The sequence below is a fragment of the Spermophilus citellus genome (genome assembly GCF_964194105.1).
Source record: "Spermophilus citellus genome assembly, chromosome: 3".
NCBI classification, from domain to species: Eukaryota; Metazoa; Chordata; class Mammalia; order Rodentia; family Sciuridae; genus Spermophilus; species Spermophilus citellus.
The window spans coordinates 73,042,159-73,065,423 of record NC_138184.1 but is presented as its reverse complement, the minus strand read 5'-3'; the positions used below and the strand labels follow the sequence as shown (position 1 = coordinate 73,065,423).

General features: G+C 45.1%; 2 protein-coding genes across 3 annotated transcripts; one reads left to right on the top strand and one right to left on the bottom strand.

Annotated features, from left to right (window-relative positions):
- Positions 1 to 4,931: 4,931 nt before the first annotated feature.
- Positions 4,932 to 10,292, top strand: LOC308644999 (tubulin alpha-3 chain-like; the record flags this gene model as incomplete). The annotated part of the gene is made up of 4 exons (XM_081286881.1): positions 4,932 to 5,165; positions 6,061 to 6,209; positions 6,537 to 7,217; positions 9,996 to 10,292. Exons 1-4 carry the CDS (start codon positions 5,045 to 5,047, stop codon positions 10,290 to 10,292), a joined length of 1,248 nt encoding a protein of 415 aa, XP_081143007.1. The 5' UTR covers positions 4,932 to 5,044.
- Positions 10,293 to 11,736: 1,444 nt separating this feature from the next.
- On the bottom strand, positions 11,737 to 22,978 carry MZT2B (mitotic spindle organizing protein 2B). Of its 2 annotated transcripts, XM_081285853.1 has the most exons (4): positions 22,714 to 22,978; positions 22,382 to 22,530; positions 21,396 to 21,575; positions 11,737 to 12,491 (listed from the first exon to the last, which is right to left on the bottom strand). In XM_081285853.1, the coding sequence occupies exons 1-4, from the start codon at positions 22,878 to 22,880 to the stop codon at positions 12,334 to 12,336; spliced, it is 654 nt and encodes a 217-aa protein (XP_081141979.1). In that variant the 5' UTR covers positions 22,881 to 22,978; the 3' UTR covers positions 11,737 to 12,333. The 2 variants fall into 2 exon arrangements, with proteins under 2 accessions (XP_081141979.1, XP_081141980.1); XM_081285854.1 differs by lacking the exon at positions 21,396 to 21,575 and having other exon boundaries at positions 22,714 to 22,953.
- Positions 22,979 to 23,265: the final 287 nt, after the last annotated feature.

The window sequence follows — 23,265 nt, the reverse complement described above, 5'->3', positions numbered from 1 at the left end:
AACTATTTTTAAAAAAAGAAAGGAAGGAAGAATTGATGATTACTCCAAAGTTCTTCAAAATGGGCACTAGGTTGCAATCCAGATCTTCAGCGTAGAAGGTGTGCCCTCCCTCGCCCTAGTGCCTAGAAATCCACCTCTTCTCTCACTAAAGAAGGGTTCAGTTCCCCAAAATTGCCCAGTTCCCATATGCTCAAAGAAAATGACTTTTCTGCACCTGAGAAAGCACACAAGAGGGGGTTGTATTGATTTTCATAGATGGCAGGAAGGCCTCTTGGAGGTCATCATGTTCAGAAAACGGAATATATTCAAGAACAGGGAGGCAAGCACACCTGGGGCTCTAGGATGTCGGAGACAAAACGTAATCCCCATTTAGGATTCATAAGCGAAGGCCTTAACTAGCACGATAATGTCCTGCTCCCCAACAAACGGTGTTAAAGCTGCTCCAATCCAAGGTTCTGAGGACTCCTGAAGCCCCACGCGCACTGCAGCCACCGGCGACTCTACAACCTTCCCGCCGAAACCCTATCCAACCAGAAAGCTCCATCATTCCGAGTCGAGTAAAATGACCAATCAAAATGAATTCTGGGGCCTCGGCCCGCCCTGTGGAGCTCTGGACCAATGACCAAGTGAGCATTGGGAGTTAATACACTCCAGCGCGCACCGCTGCGTCGTTGCACGCATTTCGATAGATAAGGTTGGCTGTGTACAAAAGAGGCGTCGCGGAGGGAGATCAACATGGTAGGATCCTGCGACGGAGGGCGCTGCCGACTAGGCGCGCGTGGGGAGGGGAGGGCATTCAAGGTCCACTACGCAGCCAGGCGGCCAGGCAGAGGGACCTACCAGTGCCTAGGGTGCGGGGCTGAGCTGGGAGAGGAGCCAGGAGGAGTGTTCTTCGGCCCGGAAGGCAAGAGAGACCCAGATGGAGAGAGATGTGTAGTAGAGAGTGTAGAAAGCGTGGGGGCAAATACATTCGGTTCCCAGAGTTGAGCTGTATAAGAACCAGGGTGGCATCCACGTTTAGAAGTTTTTGTTTTAGAAGACACTCATGGCTTGACTTGGCAGAACAGAGATGTTAGGCAAGTCTCTAAGGGAACAAAAAATACCAGTGAGGTCGTACAGACAGTGCGGTTTCACAGTTTCACAGCTTTCTGGTCTGGGATCTTCCCTACAAAACTAAAAATTATGGGGATCCCAAAGAGCTTCACTGTGGTTAATAGCTGCTGCTGTTTGTCATATTAGAAATTAAAACAAGAGAAGTTTTAAAACTATTTATATATTTACTTAAAAGAAACTCATGTTATTATAAATAGTAACTATTTAAGCCTGAGTAGCAAATGTTTGTTAGGTTCCCCCCACCTCAAATTTTAAAAAGGCATCTAAGGATGCCTAAAATCCAATCTACTCTGGAGGCTGAGACAGGAGGATCACTTGAGCCCAGGAGTTTGAGACCAGCTTGAGCAACATAGACAGGTCCCTGCTCAAATTTAACACACACACACACACACACACACACACACAATGGTATCCTATAAAAAATTGGCACTGAAACTTGCAATTCACTCAAGTCATACTGTATTTAGTACAAGGACATGGGGTTTATATAATAGTCTGTCATACTACTTAAGAATAGAAACGTTGTAATGTTTTGAACAACTAATAAAATTTTTTAAAAAAGAATAGAAATGTAATAAAATTAGTAGTTTTTAAGTCACTTCCTCAAGGAAATTTTTCAATGAAACTGTTTTTTTTTCCTCTAAGTTTATGGGGGTGGTGCCATTGCCTTGATCACTGCTAAGGTGTCAGCAGTTTTATGCACCCTTTCTGCACCCACTAGGTACTTGGGAGCTCCACTGAGGACTGTTTTGGGAAAAGAGATCAGCAGAAACAAAGAAGCATTGATTGGAGGAGGCACATCTTTATTATAAAGCAAAGGGAGGGCGGTTGCAGATTTGGTGGCAGGAAGTGATATACCTGCATAAGTATAAAACAAGGTCACCTACAAAGAATATAGCCAGATTATTGGCCTGGGGTTTGAAAAAGTTGGATGAAATTTCCAATAATTTTTTCCTGCAGTGCCTGAGATTGAACCCAGGACCTCATACATCTTAGGCAAGCACTCTACCACTGATCTGCATCCCCGGCACACAAGTAATTTATTTTCAGAGGAGACCAAAGAAATGTAAAGTTTGATCAAAGAAATGTAAAGTTGGAAGATCAGTGTGAGGTTGGCAATGCTGAATTAACATGGGAGTTCTCTTGAAAGCAAGGGTGGATTTACCTGGCTGCTAGGATTTGGCTCTTTTTTCTTTTCTTTTTCTTTCTTTTTTGGAAATGAGGAAATTAAGAGGGCTGGGAATGTAGCTTAGTGGAAGAGGACATGCTTGCATATGGGAAGCACTGGGGTTCATCCCAACACAACAACAACAAAAGAAAAAGAAAGACAAGAAAAACAAAAGTAATGGCAGATTTGCCAAGTCAGATCTTACTGATTCAGGGTTAGCAGAATGCCAGTGATGCCATCCTGTGAAATACAGAGTGTCTGGATTTCAGTAATGAAAAATCCTGTATTGTTGGATGGCTTCAAAAGTATTTTCCCAGAGTGCTGAGCAATTTCCTCAGAAGAGCAAGTTTCTTGCATTAAGAGGGAAATTTCTTGCTGTGGTTAAATTATGTAGAGTTTATTTGAGGTAAGGAAACATCACCTGTACATCTCCCAGAAGCAGAGCAGGTTCTGAGAACTCCATCTGATAACATGATCTGAGAGCATTCATTGAGAAACTGAAGTGAAACCTAGAGACCAACTTCACTGGCAATAGCCTAGTCAATCAAATAGTCAAATAGTTGCAGTTTAAATGCTCACTGTTTACAGGTGACTCAGTCAGCTGATTCCAGAGACTTCTGCAACCAGCTAAGGCTTATTTACTCTGATTGAACCCTGAATTGGGTCGGTCTTTTGAGCCCACTGCAGGTGCCCAGTTCAAATGTAGCCTCCTACAAAATATCCTTTAACATTTGGCATTAGAGAAGTTCCTTCTGGAACTGAATGATCTATTAGGGATGATGGGGGTTTGTTGCATCATGTTAATTTTGTTTTGGGGGGTGGGTGGAGAGGGCACCAGGGATTGAACTCAGGAGAACTTGACCATTGAGCCCTATTTTGTATTTTATTCAGAGACCAGGTCTCACTGAGTTGCTTAGTGCCTTGCTTTTGCTGAGGCTGGCTTGGAACTCATGATCTTCTTGTTTCTGCCTCCTGAGTCACTGGGATTACAGGCATGCGCCACTGTGTCCATGTGGATTTTTTTTTATGCCCTACAGAGTCTGAGATTTGGTGCTCCTATAAAAGGAAATAGCATATCGAATGGGTATAGTCCCTCAATTTTATTTGATCTCCTCTATGTATTTGCGAAGGCAATGTATTTACAGTTGAATAAGTAGCTAGTGAATGTGCAGTTACCTCCCCTCCGGAAATAGATGCTTCATTGAAGATAGGTATTTTTGTTTTTTGAGATTACTTTAAAAGAGTACAATTGATAAAGTTATGGATAGCTGGTTTTTTTTTTTCTTTTTGATGGTAAAGAAACGATCAAGAGGGCTGCGGATATAGCGAGATGGTAGAGTGCTTGCCTTATATGCAAAAGGCCCTGGGTTCTAATCCTCAGCACCACCACCACCACAACAACAACAAAAAAAAAAAAGAAGAAGAAGAAGAAGAAAAGAAAAGAAAGAAGACATCAAAAGACAGTTTACTTGGGAGGCTTAGGCAGGAGGACCATGAGTTCAAAGCCAGCTTCAGCAAAAGCGAGGTGCTAAGGAACTCAGTGAGGATTCTCTAAATAAAATACAAAATGGGGCTGGGGATGTGGCTCAGTGGTCGAGTTGCCCCTAAGTTCAATCCCTACTACGCCTTGCCACCAAAAAAAAAAAAAAAAAGACATTGAGGTATAAGAGCACTTGTGATATCTGGGAGTCATTATACTCCTAGACTTAAAGGGGTGGGGAGAGAAGGGGAGGGAATGATTACTAGAAGTTGAGAGGGTTATCTTTTTGAAGAGTACTGACTTTTGAAAGTAAGTTGTGGCCTGGATAAAGGGACTCAGGCAATCCATTGTAGTCTGGCATGGAGGGAGCATCCTGACTACATTTGCTATAATCTCAAGTTCCTGCCACTGCTGGCTACTGGGAAAACCAACCAGAAGCCATAGGGCAAGAGTTAAGATGTCTCAGCAGTCAAGCACAGTGGCACATACCTATTATTCTGGTTACTGAGGAGGCTGAAGCAGGAGGATGGCAAGTTTGAGTCCAGTCAGGACAACTTATTGAGATCCTGTCTAAAATAAAAAATGTAAAGTAGCTCAATGAGAGCGCACCACAGGGTTCAATTCCCAGTACCATACACACACGTGGTCTTAGCCTCTGTCCTCTAAAGTATCAGAGACAGGTAATACTACTTATCTATGAAGTAGGAGGAGGAGTAAGTAAGATAGAGAATGATATTTTGCCCTCAGCAATCTGCCTGAGCAGATGGAAGACACAGAGTGAATACCTGGGCTTGGGCCATGGTAATCTGGAACCTAGTCTATCTTTCCTTGCTTAACTCTTCATTTCATTATCTGTTGCCCAGTGCACAAACTGCTCTATCTTCCTCAGTTCCCATTATAAGCCACAATAAGGAGTTCATTATTAACGTTACATGGCTTGCAGGCTTTAAAAAGAATCCTGGTTTTGCAAAGAGGTTTTAAGTTCTGTGGCTGACTGTGCCACTTAACAGAGTGGCATAGAACAATTTAGGTTGCATAGAGAACAGGGGTTGAAAGTGAAGTTTATGAAAGTGCCAGTCACTGAGACACTGTTCAAATACTAACTTTTAATGCTTTGCATGCTATATGGTTTCATTTCCCTTGAAGAGGAGTGGGTTTCATGTTTATGTTCTGGTTCCCAGCGCGAGTGTATCTCTATCCACGTGGGGCAGGCAGGTGTCCAGATCGGCAATGCCTGCTGGGAACTGTACTGCCTTGAACATGGAATTCAGCCTGATGGTCAGATGCCAAGTGACAAAACCATTGGTGGCGGGGATGACTCGTTCAACACGTTCTTCAGCGAAACCGGGGCTGGCAAGCACGTGCCCAGAGCGGTGTTTGTGGACCTGGAGCCCACCGTGGTTGGTAGGTGCTCAGGCCCGCAGGGAGGCCTTCCTGGGAGGGTGGGAGAGCCTTGGTAAAGTCCCATGTGGACTCCTTGAATCCCTGTGCAGAAAGGAGGGATGTTGAAGCCTATGCTCCCAACATTGCTGGGTGAGGAGCTCACTGGTATTGACTGAAGGTTCTTGACTGTGGGACTCAGGTACCTATCTCAGGAAACCTGCCCTGCAGAGAAAAGCTGGTAGCCAGCAGTAAGCTGGGCTGCAGAGAGATTCCCTCCTGGCTGTCTCTGCTGGTCAGGTGGCTCCCGTGCACACCCAGTGCAGGGTGTACAGCCTTCATTCCCTCCTTCATGCCACCCACACTGACATGCTGGCACACTACAGTCTTGAGCTGCCTGGAGACGTGGAAACTTAAGTGTAGAACATTCACTGGGTTCCTCTAGATTGGAAGTCCTAGGTAGTTTCCCATAAGAGGTGGAAAACAGAGCACCTTTCATTGGTTCCCCCGGGACATAACAGAATACCTGTGTGACCCAAGCCATATGCAATTCCCCTGATGGCACGGCCCCACTGAAGTCACGCTGACCTGATGACTGCGGGTTTATGAGTGAGTTTTTAATTGTTCCCTTTGATGTAGCTAGAGGTAGGAAAGAAAGATGTACCTGGAGAATCACCCATATGGGCATGTGAGCATTTTACCCTCAGTGGGAACTGATCCTGCTGGCATTTGTACGACTGTTGACTCTACCTTACTACAGCCATAAGTGGCATTTGTGGTTTGTGTATCACACAGAGATTTTTCCAGTGTGTGTTTGTAGATTCAGCCCCCCTGTGGCTGTGTCCACTTTAGTGAGTACAGCAGGCCAGAGAGACTCCCAGAACATGGTTTTTTTTTTTTTTTTTTTTTTTTTTTGTAGATGAAGTGCGCACAGGGACCTATAGGCAGCTCTTCCACCCGGAACAGCTGATCACTGGGAAGGAAGATGCCGCCAATAATTATGCCAGAGGCCATTACACCATTGGCAAGGAGATCGTGGACCTGGTCCTGGACCGGATCCGCAAACTGGTAGGAAGAGCACCAAGGAGGCTTCTTGAAGAGGTTCCCGGGTGGGGACGGTGGGCCCTGGATTATGAAGGGGAGGTCGTCTGGGGAGGTCTTAGGTCAGGTTCTGGGATCTGACCAAGTCTGCAGAGTCTTCTTGTATGGTGTCTGCTGAGATGCATTGATAGCTGTCTCTTGTCTGCTTTGGCTTCTGAGGGTAATGCCTGCTGGTTAGGCACTTTATTTGAGTCCATGTGAACTTGTGAGAGCACAGAGAAGTGAGCCTGGCTTGTTGGAGTTTGGTGGTGTGTCTTCCACAGCCTTTGGCTCACATTGTGTGGTTTCTTGCAGGCGGATCTGTGCACAGGACTGCAGGGCTTCCTCATCTTCCACAGCTTCGGGGGCGGCACGGGCTCTGGGTTCGCTTCTCTGCTCATGGAGCGGCTGTCAGTGGACTATGGCAAGAAGTCCAAGCTGGAATTTGCCATCTACCCAGCTCCGCAGGTTTCCACAGCCGTGGTAGAGCCCTACAACTCCATCCTGACCACCCACACGACCCTCGAGCACTCCGACTGTGCCTTCATGGTGGACAACGAAGCCATCTATGACATCTGTCGGCGCAACCTGGACATCGAGCGGCCCACGTACACCAACCTCAATCGTCTCATTGGGCAGATCGTGTCCTCCATCACGGCCTCCCTGCGGTTCGATGGGGCCCTGAACGTGGATCTGACAGAATTCCAGACCAACCTGGTGCCATACCCCCGCATCCACTTCCCCCTGGCCACTTATGCCCCAGTCATCTCGGCGGAGAAAGCCTATCACGAGCAGCTCTCGGTGGCCGAGATCACCAATGCCTGCTTTGAGCCAGCCAACCAGATGGTGAAGTGTGACCCTCGCCATGGCAAGTACATGGCCTGCTGCATGTTGTACAGGGGGGACGTGGTCCCAAAAGATGTCAATGCGGCCATCGCCACCATCAAGACCAAGCGCACCATCCAGTTTGTGGATTGGTGCCCCACTGGGTTTAAGGTAGGACTGGGTGCTGTCTAGTCATCATGCTTGTCAGCAAACAGCAGGCCTGAATTTTCATGACGCTCCTGAGAACACAAATCCTTTTGGGAGACAGTGCTTTTTTACTTGGGCTAGGCTCTTGGTTGTAAATTAGCGAATCAGAATAATTTATTCATTGATATCTCTTGAATTTTCTTTCTGAATCACACTATGTATTTGTAATGAGCAGTTTTAAAAATTTTTGTTAAACCCATGAGTGTTTTTCCCACTTTTCAAGTTTATTTATTTATTTATTTATATTTTTTAAAGAATATCTCTATTTTATTTTTATATGATGCTGAGAATTGAACCCAGTGCCTCATGCATGCTAGGCGAGCACGCTACCACTGAGCCACATCTCCAGCCCCTCAACTTTATTTATTTATTTACTTATTATTATCTTTTTTTTTTTTTTAAGAGAGAGGGAGAGAGAGAAAGAGAGAATTTTAATATTTATTTTTTAGTTATCGGCGGACACCATATCTTTGTATGTGGTGCTGAGAATCGAATCCGGGCCGCACGCATGCCAGGTGAGCGTGCTACCGCTTGAGCCACATCCCCAGCCCTTATTATTATCGTTTTTTAAAATTTTTTTTTAATATTTATTTTCTTTAGATTTCGGCGGACACAACATCTTTGTTTGTATGTGGTGCTGAGGATCGAACCCGGGCCGCACGCATGCCAGGCGAGCGCACTACCGCTTGAGCCACATCCCCAGCCTATTACTTATTATTATCTTTTTGGTGGTGCTTGGGATTGAACTCAGGGCCTTATGCATGCTAGGCAAGCAAGTGTACCAACTGAGCTCTATGTCCTCAGTCCCATATTTTTTATTTTGAAATGGTCTGGCTATGTTGCTGAGGCTGGCCTTGAATTTGGGATCCTCCCACTCAATTCCCATGTTACTGGAATTACCACACCTGGTGCACTTATATTTATATTTTTTAATAGAATATAGTATTTTCTGAAGAACTTTTGTGCCCCATTTTGATGGTAGGATTAGTGTGGGTACATTGGTGATTAATGTGTGTCTTTTTAACTATTTTGAATTTGGGTGTTACTAAAACAGACTATTGTCAGTTAATCTCACTTTATTGTATAGGTATGTAGAAACTAATTTCAGTTTCAATATCCTATGGATTATCCAATTTAAGGAAAAACCTCCATGAATCTTTTTGTGCTGAAAATTGCAATATATATTTTTTCTTTTAGCTTAGAAATTCTGGTGTGAGTTTTATCAAACACAAAACTTGAGTCACCTCTCCACTGGTACAAGATAGAAACTGCTATCTATCTACTCAGTGTTTCTAATAGTAGTTTCCTAAATCCTGTTGATTCTTAAAACTAGTTGTCCTTGGGCTTGGCTTGGCTTGGCTAGATTTTGTTTGGCTTTCTTTTTCTTTCTTTCTTCCTTCTTTTCTTCCCTCCTCAGGCATCAAGCCCAGCAAGTTGTGTATACTAGGAGAGCACTTTACCATTGAGCTCTTGACTTTGGTTTTCATGCTATGTTCCCTGGGTTAGCTAGCCCCTTATTGATTCTGGTGGCTCTACTGCAGTAGGTTATTTAAAAAATATTTTTAATTGTCAATGGACCTTTATTTTGTTTATTTATATGCAGTGCTGAGAATCGAACCCAGTGTCTCACACATGCCAGGCATGTGCTCTACCACTGAGTCACAATCCCTTTAGATTCTTTATTTTATTTTATTTTTTGTAGTTGTAGATGGACAGGATGCCTTTATTTCATTTGTTCATTTTTATGTGGTGCTGAGGATTGAACCCAGTGCCTCATGCATGCTAGGCAAGCACTCTACCACTAAGCCACAGCCACAGCCCATACAGTAGGTCCTTTTCTAGTATTTTTTGCTCTTGGTTTTCTTCTCTAGATCAGGGGTTTACACAGTTGTTAAACTGGCTGCCAAATTTTATAAATAAGGTTTAGTCTGACTAGTCACACTTGTTCACTTACAAATTGTTTATGGTTTTGCAATATCAGCACAATTGAGCAGTTTGGACAAAGAATTATGAAATGTGGAATTTTTACTTTATCATTCTTTACAGAACAAGTTTGGTTCATCCCTGCTCTAGTTGTTACTACACAATTCTGCCAAAACTTCTGGTCAAGTTACTCCCTGATTCTGAAATATGGAATGCTTCCCCTTTGGTATCTCCTTGAGCATGTCACTCCCTCTTCCCGATTAAGACACAGATAGGCCACCTTCTGCCACTGTGGTAGTAGTATTCACATGACCTTTGATCTGCTACCTTCGTATATTTCACAAGGGTTTGGTTGCTGGGTCAGAAGTGGGGGATATTCCCTGAGCCTTTCAGTTATATACAGTTCTCAGGATTTATCTGGGTGGAAAATGTTTTGGTTACAGAAATTCACCATCTTGTTATGGAGAAAATCCACAAAGAACACAAGGTAGTGTGTTTTCAGAGAGAAGATGGAGTCCTTTCCCTTAGTACCATAGTTATCATAGTTGCTTAGACCCAGCCCTTCAGGCACTTGAGACTGAGCCAAGGATGACTAACTCCAAGGCTTATTTTTCCCTGCTTTTTCCTTTTCTGGAACCATTACCCTGTTGACCCAGCACCATGTGTGATACAAAGAAGGGCTCAGTGCCTGTTTGCAGAGTCAACTGAGCTTCTCAGAGGGTCATCAGAGGGCTCCTGCAGTGTATCTTTATATGAGGAAAAGTAGCCACCATTTCTGGGTTTGATATAAGTTTCATGGAATGCTTCCTTTCCTGGCAGGTGGGCATTAACTACCAGCCCCCCACAGTGGTGCCTGGAGGAGACCTGGCCAAGGTGCAGCGGGCTGTGTGCATGCTGAGCAACACCACTGCCATCGCTGAGGCCTGGGCCCGCCTGGACCATAAGTTCGACCTCATGTATGCCAAGCGGGCCTTTGTGCACTGGTATGTGGGCGAAGGCATGGAGGAAGGGGAATTCTCAGAGGCCCGAGAGGACCTGGCAGCACTGGAGAAGGATTATGAAGAGGTGGGCGTGGATTCTGTGGAAGCAGAGGCTGAAGAAGGGGAAGAATATTGAGTGGAAAGATGAGACTGGCATGCATTCCTTGTCAACTCTTCTGCCACCCCTCAGCATAGGTGCCTTCACATTTTTTACAATTAAAGTTTCAGTATAAACCCTAAATTTCTGTGTGCTGCATAACTCTGTCCATAGGAGTGGATAGGATTTTAGAACCACACAGAAGGCCAGTCCAGGCTCCATAGTCTACTGTACTAAAGAGGGACTTGGGGATTATATTTCTATAATGTTAAGGAACCAGTGCCGAAGTGATTTGACCTGATGGAAGTATTTGAAATCTAGTTTCAACTGAGTGTGGTGATACATGCTTGTAATCCCAGCAGCTTGGGAGGCTGAGGCAGGATTCACAAATTCAACTCAGTAATTTAGCAAGGCCCTATGCAACTTAGAGAGACACTATCTCAAAATAAAAAAATAAAAGGACTGGGGATGTGGGGTGGGATTTGTGGCTCAGTGGTAGAGCGCTCGCTTAGCATGGGTGGGACCCGGGTTCGATCCTCAGCACCACATAAAAATAAAGGCATTGTGTTTTGTTCATCTATACCTAAAAAATAAAATGTTAAAAAAAAAGGACTGGGGATGTGGATCAGTCATTAGGCACCCCTGAGATCAATCCTTGGTAAACACACACACACACACATACAAAATCCAGTTTCAAAGCATAAAATTTATAAATTCCTAAGGAAACTGAGTTGGATTTTTCCCATTTTTTAAAAAATTTTTAATTTGGGGCTTTCTCTGTTGATGAGACTGAATAAAGCATAAGAGTTTAGAAATGGAGGGCTTAAAATCTGAGGTCTGAGGGTAGGAAATGTCCACAAAATCCCTAAAACTGAGTCAAATGAGAAAGATCAAGGCAATTTGAGGGGAAAGGGATATTACTGAATTCCCCATAGTATGCATGACTCATTAAGTCACAACACATCACTATAACCTCAATGTTGTGTGGCCAGTTGGAGACAGTGCTCTCCTTCTACGTTCATACACTCACACCTCTTCCCTAGTATTGTGAACAGTCCTATTAGGGAATTCCACCTCTTGCACTTCAAGGGAAACATGTTGAGCTGTTTATAATAAAGACCTGGCAATACATATATCTTCTCTTGGACTGAAAAGCTGGGACCAAGAAAGTCAAGTCACTGGTTTAAGTTACTTGGTTCGTTAGGCTATAGAAAAACTAGGACCAGCATACACCTCATTCTAAATCTATGTGCTTTCATATGTTCAGAAAGTGATAAGAGAACGTTTGATTTTTTTCCCTTAACACTTTATTATTGAAACTTCCCTCTGATCCTCATGGTTAAAATTCTTACATGTAAATTGAAAAAAAGTTTCTTGTGTAGGATGACATGGACTGGGGATAAGAATGAAAGCTGGAGCCATGCACATTGGAATGAAGGAGAATGGGTGTGATGACAAAATAAGTACAAATGAAATTCAAGAATTACATATGCATTTTTACTATTTCCACAGTTCTCTTGTCCATAAAAGTTATCATGAGATTGCAATATTTATATATTCAAATCAATTTAAATAAAATCAATGTTTATAGGTGTTTTGTTGACCCAGAGGGCTGACACATGGAGAAAATATGACAATTTTGGTGTTTGAACAGAACTTTTAGTCTAGTGGCTCATTTCAATAAAAATTTTGTTTTTGTGTGGTGGCATGTGCTACTACTGTAGCTGTAAGACCTAAAAAGGGACATATTTAGTTTATAATGTATTATAAGGACTGAATTGTAAAGAAGTTTTGGGAGACCATGTCATATACTATCTATCCTATAATTTTAAAAATAAAATAGCTCTAATAAAGTAGAATAAAAGACGCCTTTAAAGTCAAAAATATACCTACTAAAATAAATTGTGTGGGAGGTATAAATGTTTACATCATTTTAAACTTATTTCTGATATTTTCTTGTGGGGAGAACAATGATTTTGATTTTCAGCTTTTTAGAAAGACTTAGTGGAAGGAGATGGCACATAGCCTTTGCTGGGAGAACAATGGTTCTAGCACGCTGGCAATGTAGTCTGTTCTATTCCTATGTGCTGCTCCTAGAGGTGCTCTTCCCAGGCCCGCCTCCCTTGGGCAGCCTTGTGGCACTGGGTTGGCGGGGCATCCTTTGGCTGGATCCTTCCCGGCTTCCACGTTCTGCCAGTGTAGGTGCTCCACTGAGAGTAGGGCCGCCTTTGTTTCTCCCTAAGAAAACAACACAACGTTAGGAACCAGGGTAAACGCCATTGTCAAAGCTCAGTTAATTATATTTGTGTTCCTTGAGTAACATTCACGTTAATAGGTTACGGTTTGGGTGCCCCACATCAGTCTGGAGTCCTGTGGCTCACATCTGCCTAAATTAGCACATCCCAGAGAAGCCCTTGACAGTGTGCAGGGGGCCTTCTAGGTGTCACCCCAGGGACAAAGCAGGAATGTTTTGAAAGGATGTATATAGCAGAGGTGCAATCAGGGAAAGGATAGCCCTACCTGGTGTGCCCTGGACAGTGTACATGATCTGCCCCTCCGCAGGTAACAGGAGGAACATGCTGCCACCTCCTTCCCAATGTATATTCATACTGTACCATATGTAACTGCCTTGATCAGATTCTGACAGGAAGTACATTCACTAGAATTGAAAGCAGATTTCTGATTTTGAACATTATTTCTCATTGTTTTTTCCCTACCTCTATGGACTATTCTTTAAATGCAGTGGTCAAGCTATCCAACTATCTGTTCCATAGTTGGATTCCTGCTGAGGTTTGAAAACTTGAAATTGTCCAACTGCTAGATAGTTAACCTGTGATGAATCCCACTGGTTCACATAGTCTTTGCTTTGCATATTCTTTTTTTCACAGAAAGAATGAAAGATCTGTAGCCACACTTGGACCAGAGTTTTATTTTAAAGGGATGGCTTCTCCTGGGCTCAAGATGTTGACAGTATGAGCAAGACTGAGAAGATCCTGTGGGGACAAGACATGACTGGGAGCAGGCTTGCTCATGGGGTCACAGTCCCTTACACATGTAGAGTCTATCTCTTCCCTGGCCTAGCAAGGTATGCTCTGCAGGTTTTGACTAGGATATATGTCCCCTGCTTGAGCCATGATATAGGGTTCCACCCCTATCTCTCCACCTCTAGATTTTTTCCTTGTCCTGATTAGACACAGGATACCCTGGCTACTTTGAGACCCCTGCTTTGTTTTCCCTTGAAAATACTGAATCTAAGCTTTGAAGATTCCCAGATACTGATCAACATTGTTTAGGTTGTTGCCTGAAATACTAAAAGATGAAAGTGTTACCAAACTCACAGAAACAAGCCCTCTCCTGTAGCTAGTTTCCTTGAACCTAATATAAACTGTATATGCTGATCCCCTGGGGTTGGAGACATGCCAAAGTGACCTCTCTTATCACTGTATTTCTCCAGGAACATGCTACAGCCCCTCTATAAATCCCTCTAATAAATACTTTGGATTGATCACCCAGATGTTTAGAGCTTATTTCTTTGACATTCCAACTGGCCTTATGCCAGGGTGGTTATAGGAGTTCCCCTACTGCTACTTTTGGGGGCAATTCCAGCTTTGGGCTCAGCCCCCTTTTTTTTTTTTTTTAAAGAGAGAGTGAGAGAGGAGAGAGAGAGAGAGAGAGAGAGAGAGAGAGAATTTTTAATATTTATTTTCTAGTTCTCGGCGGACACAACATCTTTGTTGGTATGTGGTGCTGAGGATCGAACCCGGGCTGCACGCATGCGAGGCGAGCGCGCTACCGCTTGAGCCACATCCCCAGCCCTGGGCTCAGCCCTTTGATCATAGTTTTTCCATGGCCTATTCATCGAGTTTAGCCAAATAGCCTGCAACAGAAAACTGTTTTTGGAGCAAAGATGCTACAAGGTGTCTTAGAATCCATGAGGTGGAAACCCATGTCTGAGATAATAGAGACACTGGCTCCTGCAACTCATTTTTTATGCTCTAGAATCCTCACCATGAAACTCTCCCCAGATTCTTTTTCTTTCTTTTTTTTTTTCTTTTAAATTTGTAGCATAATATCCTTCATTGATATAGGTGGGGAATTTCTTTAAAGTCTACTAACAAATTGAATTCAACAGTAGTCAAATTCATGATCAATGTTTTCATCAATATTGAAAAGTTTTCAGAATTTTTTGAATATTGCTTTGCTTTGTATTCATTCTCTGGTTGATGAAGGAATTTTGCATTCTTGAAAGACCTCCATGGGAGGAGGGTAATCACCTAGGAATGTCACTTGAATTCTTCAATTGTGATGAGAGCCTCCCCGGATTCTTGTACAGTAGGATGGCCCCCCTTATGAGAATTTCCAGAAAGTTCTTCCTTGGAGAACTAGGGGATCTTTGCTGTCTGGTTAGGTGGGAAGGATAACTGTGGTACCACACTTTGAATGCTGATATCTTGTCCTTGTCTTCCTTTGATTTTTCCTCTGTCTCACCTCCCTGGAGGTGATTACATATAGTTGATCACTCAAGTAATTACATAAAGTTGATTCAATAAAAATGTAGTCACAGGGTACCCACAATTGAGGAGTAGAACAGATTGGAGCATGTGGTAGGGTGAAATTGGGCCCACTCAGCCTACCACTGGCTCACGAAAATGATACAAAGTAGAGAATGGTCAGCAGGAATTTCCTTTGGTACAAGCGGTCATCATTCTTGCCTTCATTGACTGGTCAGTGAGCACAGATCTTGTCACCATTGGTTGGTTGGGCCTTATCACTCTCAGCATCTCCTACAATATGCAAATGGTCATAAGGGGCCACAGTCCCTCTGCATGCTAAACCAGGCATATGAAACTTTCTGTATCAGTTAGCCTAATCCTGGGTGCTCAGGTATCCACATGCTGGCTGCAAGGGATGTTTCCTGACAGAAGCAGAAATACAGCTCAGGGTGGGTCAATCAAGCTCGCTCCCAGCAACTGGCAGCGCAGGTCTCAGACATGGGCCTGACTCTGAAGCCAGCTTTTCCTCTTGCTCTGAGTTTCCTCCTTGTCAGGATAATGACCAGGTCCACCTAGAAGATGAAGGATGACAAGGAAATGGAAAGGGACAAATCATGCCCATCTTTAAATCTGACAGGGTCAATAAGCCCAGTGTAATATGAAAGAGTGAACAGGTATAAATCTAAATCATAGAAGACATTAAGAAACAGTCTAAGACTTGCGGGTATAGCTCAGTGATAAAGTGCTTGCCCAGCATGTACAAAGCCCTAGGTTTAGTCCTCAGAACCACACACACAAGAAATTTTTTTTTTAATTTTTTAATATTTATTTTTTAGTTCTCGGTGGACACAACATCTTTGTTTGTATGTGGTGCTGAGGATCGAACTCGGGCCGCACGCATGCCAGGCGAGCGCGCTACGGCTTGAGCCACATCCCCAGCCCCACAAGAAATTTATATAATTATATATATGTGAGATAATTAAATGGATTTTTATAATCTATGTATTATATATAATACATATACATTTTTAATATATATTCACATATATATGAATGCCAACCCATTTGTCCAGCTGTGATTCTTAGAACCCTTCAGGAATCACATACTTTCACTATTAGTAGGGACACTGATCCAGGCCTCCTCATTTTATGCATGGACAAGGAGGCCAAGGGTTTTAGGCCAAAGGGGAATGGTCTGTAGTGACATGATGGAGAAGCCCTTACAATGCAGAACTAGTTTTTTATCAAGAACAGTGGGGTTATTAAGGGTTGGTGGAGTGGGAGGGTGGTGGCAACTTATGCTCCCAGGCCTGGTCACTTTTAATGAACCAAAGATAAACAAGAACCACTGAATGTTTAAAATATCCTGCCTAGTTCTCTTCAAACTTTCGTGCCACTCCTACCCCTAAAACCAGCTGGTGATCTCTCAGAATTTTATGATCTCCTATAGAAGCAAACCCCAAAATGTATCAGTCTGTCAGCTACCCTGTCATGGTTTGGTGACTTCCAGAAGCTAGGGAGTGGACCAAGTTGGAGTGGGATCCATTCTGCCATTTAAAATAGCCTTTGTGAGCCCCAACTTGCCAACCCCTATAAACTTGACTGGCTGACTAGGCAAAGCAGGTAGAGAATGAGGATTTATAAAGATCCTTGGTGTAGCCAAGCATGGTTGTGTGCGCCTGTCTAGCTACTTGGGAGGCTAAGTCAGGAGCCCACAGTTTGAGACATCTTGGCAACATACTGAGACCCCATCTCATGAATAAATAAATAATAAATAGAAACCTAGTGTGTCCTGCTTTTCTCTGTTGGTCTAGGGAGGCTTGTCTCCTTTCTGAGTGGGAATGCCACCTTATGGTGACATGGGTCAGCAGGCATTGGTGTTAAGGAAGGTAAAAACAGGAGTGGGCAAGGAGAGGTAAGAACTGAAGAGAGGGTAAGAAAACACTACAGGATCCTCTTCAGGAGCATGCTGTGGTGAGGGCAAGTAGCATCAATAAGTCTATATCACACTGGTCAGTGGCAAAATAGCAAGCCACCCCAAAACCTTCTTGAGCACACAAACTTGTGTCCTGGTAGAGGCCAATTTGGTTCCCCAGGCAAAGGGCACAATCTTCCTTAAGGCAAGAAAATCACAGGTCTGTGCTGTCACCAGCTACTACTGTTGCTCTCTGGCCACAGTAGAGGCCTACCTGATGCTTCCAGAACACATACAGACCTAGTGACAAAGACATACATATAGGACAGATGTACCCATGTGTACTCTTAACTCAGTCTATACTTGGGAAGGCGTTCTTTCATGTGGACGTATCCAGTGCCCCTACCCCTGGGCTTGTGCACGCATGCACAAACACCCACACCCACACACCTTTCCTTGGTGTTGCTGGAAAAAAGTGTTACCATCTAAGTGCTGAAGCAATGCTGTCCAACAGTAATATGATTTGAGCCACATATATATAATTTAAGTAGCCACATTAAAATGAAAGTCTGGGGTTGTGGCTCAGCGTTAGAGCACTTGCCTACCACGTGCAGGTCCTTGGGTTCGATCCTTAGCACCACATAAAAATAAATAAATAAATAAATAAAATAAAGGTATTGTGTCCAACTACAACTAAAAAATAAATATTAAAAAAATAAGATAAAAAATAAAGAGAAAATGGGAAGTTATATTCAGTCAGTTATTTACAGTACTGGGGATTGAACCCAGGAGTGCTGTACCACTAAACTACATCCTCAGCTTTTTTGTATTGAGACAGAGTCTTGCTAAATTGCCTAGGCTAGTCTTGAACTTGAGATCCTCCTTCCTCAGCCTTCCAAGTCAATGAAATTATAGGTGTGTGCCACCATAACCAACTAAATTATGTATTTTAATTAACCCAAAATATGCAATATATAGTCAGCCCTCTATCTGTGGTTTCTACATCCATGGATACAACCAATTTTGGATTGAAAATACTTAAAATAGGGGCTGGGGATGTGGTTCAAGTGGTAGCGCGCTTGCCTGGCATGTGTGCGGCCCCGGTTTGATCCTCAGCACCACATACAAACAAAGATGTTGTGTCTGCCTAAAACTAAAAAAAAAATAAATAAATAAATAAAATAAATATTTTTAAAAAAGAAAATACTTAAAATAGCCAGTGTGTTGGTGCCCACTTGTAATTCAAGCACACTTGTTGGTGCATACTTGCCTCAGTAGGCTGAGGCAAGAGGATCATAAGTTTGAGGCTAGCATAGACAACTTAACCAGACTCTGTCTGAAAATTTAAAAAATTTAAATAGGGTTAAGGGGCTGAGGGTGTTGCTCAGTGGTAGAATAGGGTTAAGGGGCTGAGGGTGTTGCTCAGTGGTAGAATACTTGTCTAGCATGTATAAGGCCCTGGGTTGGATATCCAGCACCGACAAAAAAAAGGGGGTGCTGGGGATGCAACTCAGTGGTATAGATCCTAGGTTCAATCCCTACCACCACAAAATAATAAAAATAAAATTGGAAAAAAATTGCATCCTTAAACAATATAGCAACTACTTAAATAATATTTATATTGGATTAAATATTCTCAAGCTGATTTTAAGTAAACAAGAGAGCTGGGTATGGTGGCATACATCTGTAGTCCCAGATCCTCCAAGGACTGACACAGGAGGAATGCCTGAGCTCAGGAGTTTAGAGCCAGCCTAGGCAACATAGCAAAGCCCCATTTCTAAAAAAAATAAATAGAGGCTCAGGATATAGTTCAGTGGTAGAGTGCTTGCTTAGCATACATGAGGCCCTGGGTTCGATCCCCAGCATCATCCAACAGACACACACAAACACCATTCCTTTGAAGAAGTGTTAGATAATTTTTATGTATATTAAAAAAGAATAAGTGTGGGGGGGCTATGGTTGTAGTTCAGTGGTAGAGCGTTTGCCTGGCATGTGTGAAGCACAGGGTTCGATTCTTAGCACCATATATAAATAAATAAAGATCCATTGACGGGGCTGGGGATGTGGCTCAAGCGGTAGCACGCTCGCCTCGCATGTGTGCGGCCCAGGTTCGATCCTCAGCACCACATACCAACAAAGATGTTGTGTCTGCCGAGAACTAAAAAATAAATATTAAAAATTCTCTCTCTCTCTCTCTCTCTCTCTCTCTCTCACTCTCTCCCCTCTCTCACTCTCTCTTTAAAAAAAAAAAAAGATCCATTGACATAGGTTATATGCAAACACTCTGCCATTTTATATAAGGGACTCAAGATTTTGGTACTTATGGGGGTGTGCTAGAACCAATACCCACAGATACCAAGGGACAACTGTATTATCATTTCAACATGTAATCAGTATATAGCCATGAGCTGTTGCATTCATTTTTGTACCAGTTCTTTGACATCCAGTGTGTCTTGACTGCAACAGCCATACATGGCTCATGGCTCCCTTACTGACAGCACAGATCACATGACCCATCTTCCACATACTGAACCTCACTCTACATGTTCTGGAGGGACATATTTTCAAAATGTATAGTTTCCCTAAACCCAATTAGAGAACACTCAACTGAATTTAATTTCCCCTCAATGACTACAGGCCCTCACTGTGACCAGCATTCCCCATCTATGTTTCTGAGGTCTTATGTTTCCCCCTTCTCTGCTGGGCATGGATGAGTCCCTGCAGGCTTCCTGGATGGCTAGGAATCCAGATAGCACCATCGTACTTGCTGTGATTTACAGACTCAAAACTCCTGAGTGGGGCTCTGGCCCATGTGGCCTAGAGCACCTCCACACTGAGTTCTGTGGGAAACCTAGGGCAAGTTAACCCCAATGGTTCCAAACTCTGTCATCCCAAATGGATCACTTTGAGCATTCATATTTATTCCACTTATATATTTTGTCATTTATGAGGTAGCTGGAATGTTTGTGTGGGTGGATGCTATGACATATAGGCCTTAGAGATCTCTATCTCATCTGGTGGCCCCTTGGCTGCAGCATACTCCTGGCATAGCCCTACCTCTGCCTCACTCCTCTGTATATCCTCCCCACCAACCAGCCACCCCAGTCTCTCCTCTGTCTCCCTAGGCATCTTCTCAGGTCCTCCATGTCCTCCCAGGACTGGGGTCTAGTTAAGCTTCCAGGATTGAGTCTTTTTTTTTTAATATTTATTTTTCAGTTTTTGGCGGACACAACATCTTTGTTTGTATGTGGTGCTGCATGCCAGGCGAACGCGCTACCGCTTGAGCCACATCTCCAGCCCCCCAGGATTGAGTCTTTGAAAGCCAACAACCCTGTAGGGCCCAGCACTTCAAGCCACTCCTGTTCTTGTGCTGAGGCTTCTCCCCACTTCCCTGGGAGCCCCTATTCTTCCTCTTTGGTGGGTTATTAAACCCAGGAGAGCTTTACTACATCCCCAGCCCTTTTTATTTTGAAACAGGGTCTCACTAAGTTGCTGAGGCTGGCCTTAAATTTGTAATCCTTCTGCCTCAGCCTCCCGAATCTCTGGGATCAGAGGCATGCCCTTCTGCACCCAGCTGAGCCCTCATGCATTCACACAGTGCCTCTGCTCCCTGTGCTTCACCCCCACATATATTTTGACTCTCTATGCTTTTTCTCCCTTTTCCTTCTGCCCCAGGTTAGGCCATGCTCCTACCAGTGGCCAGGACACAACACATGACATACCACTATCCTGCATCTCTGCCTCACTTTGTTCAGCCCTCTCCACACCACACCATCTGCAGGGCTGCAGAGGCCCTGCCTAACTGGCCCCTCCTGCCCCAACCTGCTATGGTAGTGCTGCAGGTTTATAACTGAATGGACCATACCTCTTTCTATCTTCATCATTGTAAGTTTATCTTCTTTCACTGGACCCAAAGCAAGTCCATCTTATCTACCTTCTGGGCCTTCATTGGCAAGAACTGGACCTGATACCTGGGGTTACTGATTGAGTGAGCAGCAATGTCCCTTCAAGTGAAAGAGACCCTGTTCCCAGTCTCTCCTTCCCAGTCCCTTGGCCCTTCCCCACCCTCCCTGGGCCTGAGCTCCAGGCAGTATCTGGAATCTGGAGAACACAGAGGGAGGGTTTGCAGGAGGGTGCAATCAAAGCACCCTGAGGCCTCACACACCATGCTCTGGGCATCTGGCAATACCCAGAAGATACCCCTGTCCAGGATGAGAGAGGAAAGGGGACTCAGATTGCAAGTATGACTTATAGGACAAGCTTACATCACTCTTATGGTACTGCCAAGGGGGCTGGCGGAAGCCATAGCATCTGTATTATCTTCTAGACCACCTATCCAGGTAGAGGACAGCATCTAAGAGACTGAGATGCTTCTCATACCTGAGGTTGTGCTCCCAACACTATGCCATGTTGCCTCTTCCCTGCCTCTCAGCCTGCTGTCCTCCCCTGGAGTGGAGACCTTTACAGTGTAAAAGTCTTACCCACCATAGTTAGTCTCTAGGGCATAGAGGTATTAGCCCCACCCCCTGACCAGCCTAACTACATGTTCTAGAAGTACTGTATTTTTAGTAAACTGATTTAGAGAGAGTGACCTGGCACTAAGCTGCAAGGCAATAATGGCCTGCACATTCTGCCCTTGCAGTTCAAAGCTGCTCTGGCCTCACATGTGCCATGGCAGTTTCCAAGGAAACAAGAGAGCACACCAACCCCCAGAGATAAGCCAATAAACACGACCTGCAAAAGGAGAGAACAAGCAGCAAGAGAACCGGAGGGAAGCGGGGGGCCCTGGAGAGAGAGGCGAGTGCGTGGCAGCTGGGCCGTGGAGCAGAACCGGAGAGGCCGTAGGCCGCAGGGCAGAGGAAAATGAGGACCTTGCAGGGGGGCTACTGTTCCTGGCAGAGAGAAAGGAGGCCTCTGGAAGTCAGAGAAAGACACAAAGAGAGCAGACAGAGGGTAGGTAAGTGAGGCAACCTGAATGCCAGTGCCTGGGGCCTCTCCTGGCTCAGGCATATGGATCCCCAGGGCCCTGGCACTACTCCCCTCAGGGATTGCCTGTGTGGCTATCCCAAGTGCTTCTAGGCAGGAAGCCAGCCCTGGATCTCCTTTCATTTGCCTGGAAGATCCTGCTGAATTTCAGAGGGTTCCCAGGAGCCTCTCCGGGACAGAAGCAACACACAGGGAAGATGATCAAGGACAGTGGATCCATGGTGACATACTCTTAATCACCTGCATCTGCTCATTCCCAGTCATGATCAAGAAAATGAGGAAGCCCTTGAAACTTGAGTACAGAGGTGCTCCAGTAATCCTTGGAGGGAAGCCCGGCTGGCCAGGACCCTGGGCAGAGCTCAGGCCAGGGTGAGGTACAGGCAAGGGGGAGCATGCCCTGGTCTATGTACACTTTCCTGAAGGTTTTAATGCCAGGACAGGTAACAAAGCCATCTTAATTCCCATGCTTGTGGAATGAAGGCATGAGTGAAGAGGCGAGAAGATGGGGCAGGTGAATCCCAGCCTGTTTGGAACACCCTAGGGCCCCCACTCTGCAATCATGATCTGGAAGTGCACTTCCAAGGGTGGCAACCGAGCCAGGGCCTTGAGTCTGTGGATGGCCCTAAAGGTTCTCACAGGAGACTCACTGGCAGGCATCGCCATTCACGGCTAAGCCTGGACTGTACCCTGACACCTCAGCCACCGGGGAGGGGAAAATGGGGCCCAGCTCTGACCTCGGGTCTCCGACACGCCCGACGTGGGCAGAGACAAAGCCAAAGGGTCCTGGGGATCGCTCGCCAGCCTCTGCCCGGCACACATGGACTTGAGCATCTGGAAGACGGCGAGAGGGGCCACGTTCAGATTCAGCAGGTCCACCAGGATCCTGGTGAGAACAAAAGTGATGCTCAGAGAACCCTTCCCGCCACAAGACAGGCCTGCCCTGGAGACCCGACACGGGCTGCGGGCTCTTCTACACCAGTGGGTCCAGGCTGGGGCGTGGGGGAGGCCAGGAGCCGGGGTGTTTGCGGGTCGGAGGAGCAAGAAGTCACCACCCGCGCCCGCTCACTTGAACACGTCGGGATCCATGGCGGCGCCAGCCGCCTGCGCCAGCTCATACAGCTCCATCTCCTCGGCGCTCAGCACCTTCTTCCGCCGCAGCGCGAGTTTCTGCAGAGTTGCAGCCTCCAGAACCGGGGTCGCCCCGAGTCCGGGACCTCCGCCGGCAGCCGCCATGTAAGCTGCGGGTAAGAAAGAGCGCGCCCTGACCCTGCCCACCCGGCCGCAGCTCCGCCAAGTCGCAGTCGGACGGGAGTTCCCACAGCGCCCTCTACCGGCCGCTGACAACCATCCTTCTCCCTGCAGCGTCCTTGCAGAGCCAACTAGACTTCCCCAGCTCTGAGGGCTGGCATGCGGGGCCATCTCACGGAGTTATTCGAGCCCTAGACTTTTATTGAGGGCCCACTGTGTACTATGTAGTGTGTTAGGCGTGTGGATGCCATAGTGGAACACAGAGATTAGCTTCTTACAATCAGATCTTCCCTGATAGATTGCATTGATCTTGCTCACTAACACAGCAACACCTAGCACAATGCCTGGCTTAAAGTGGGCGCTTCAATGT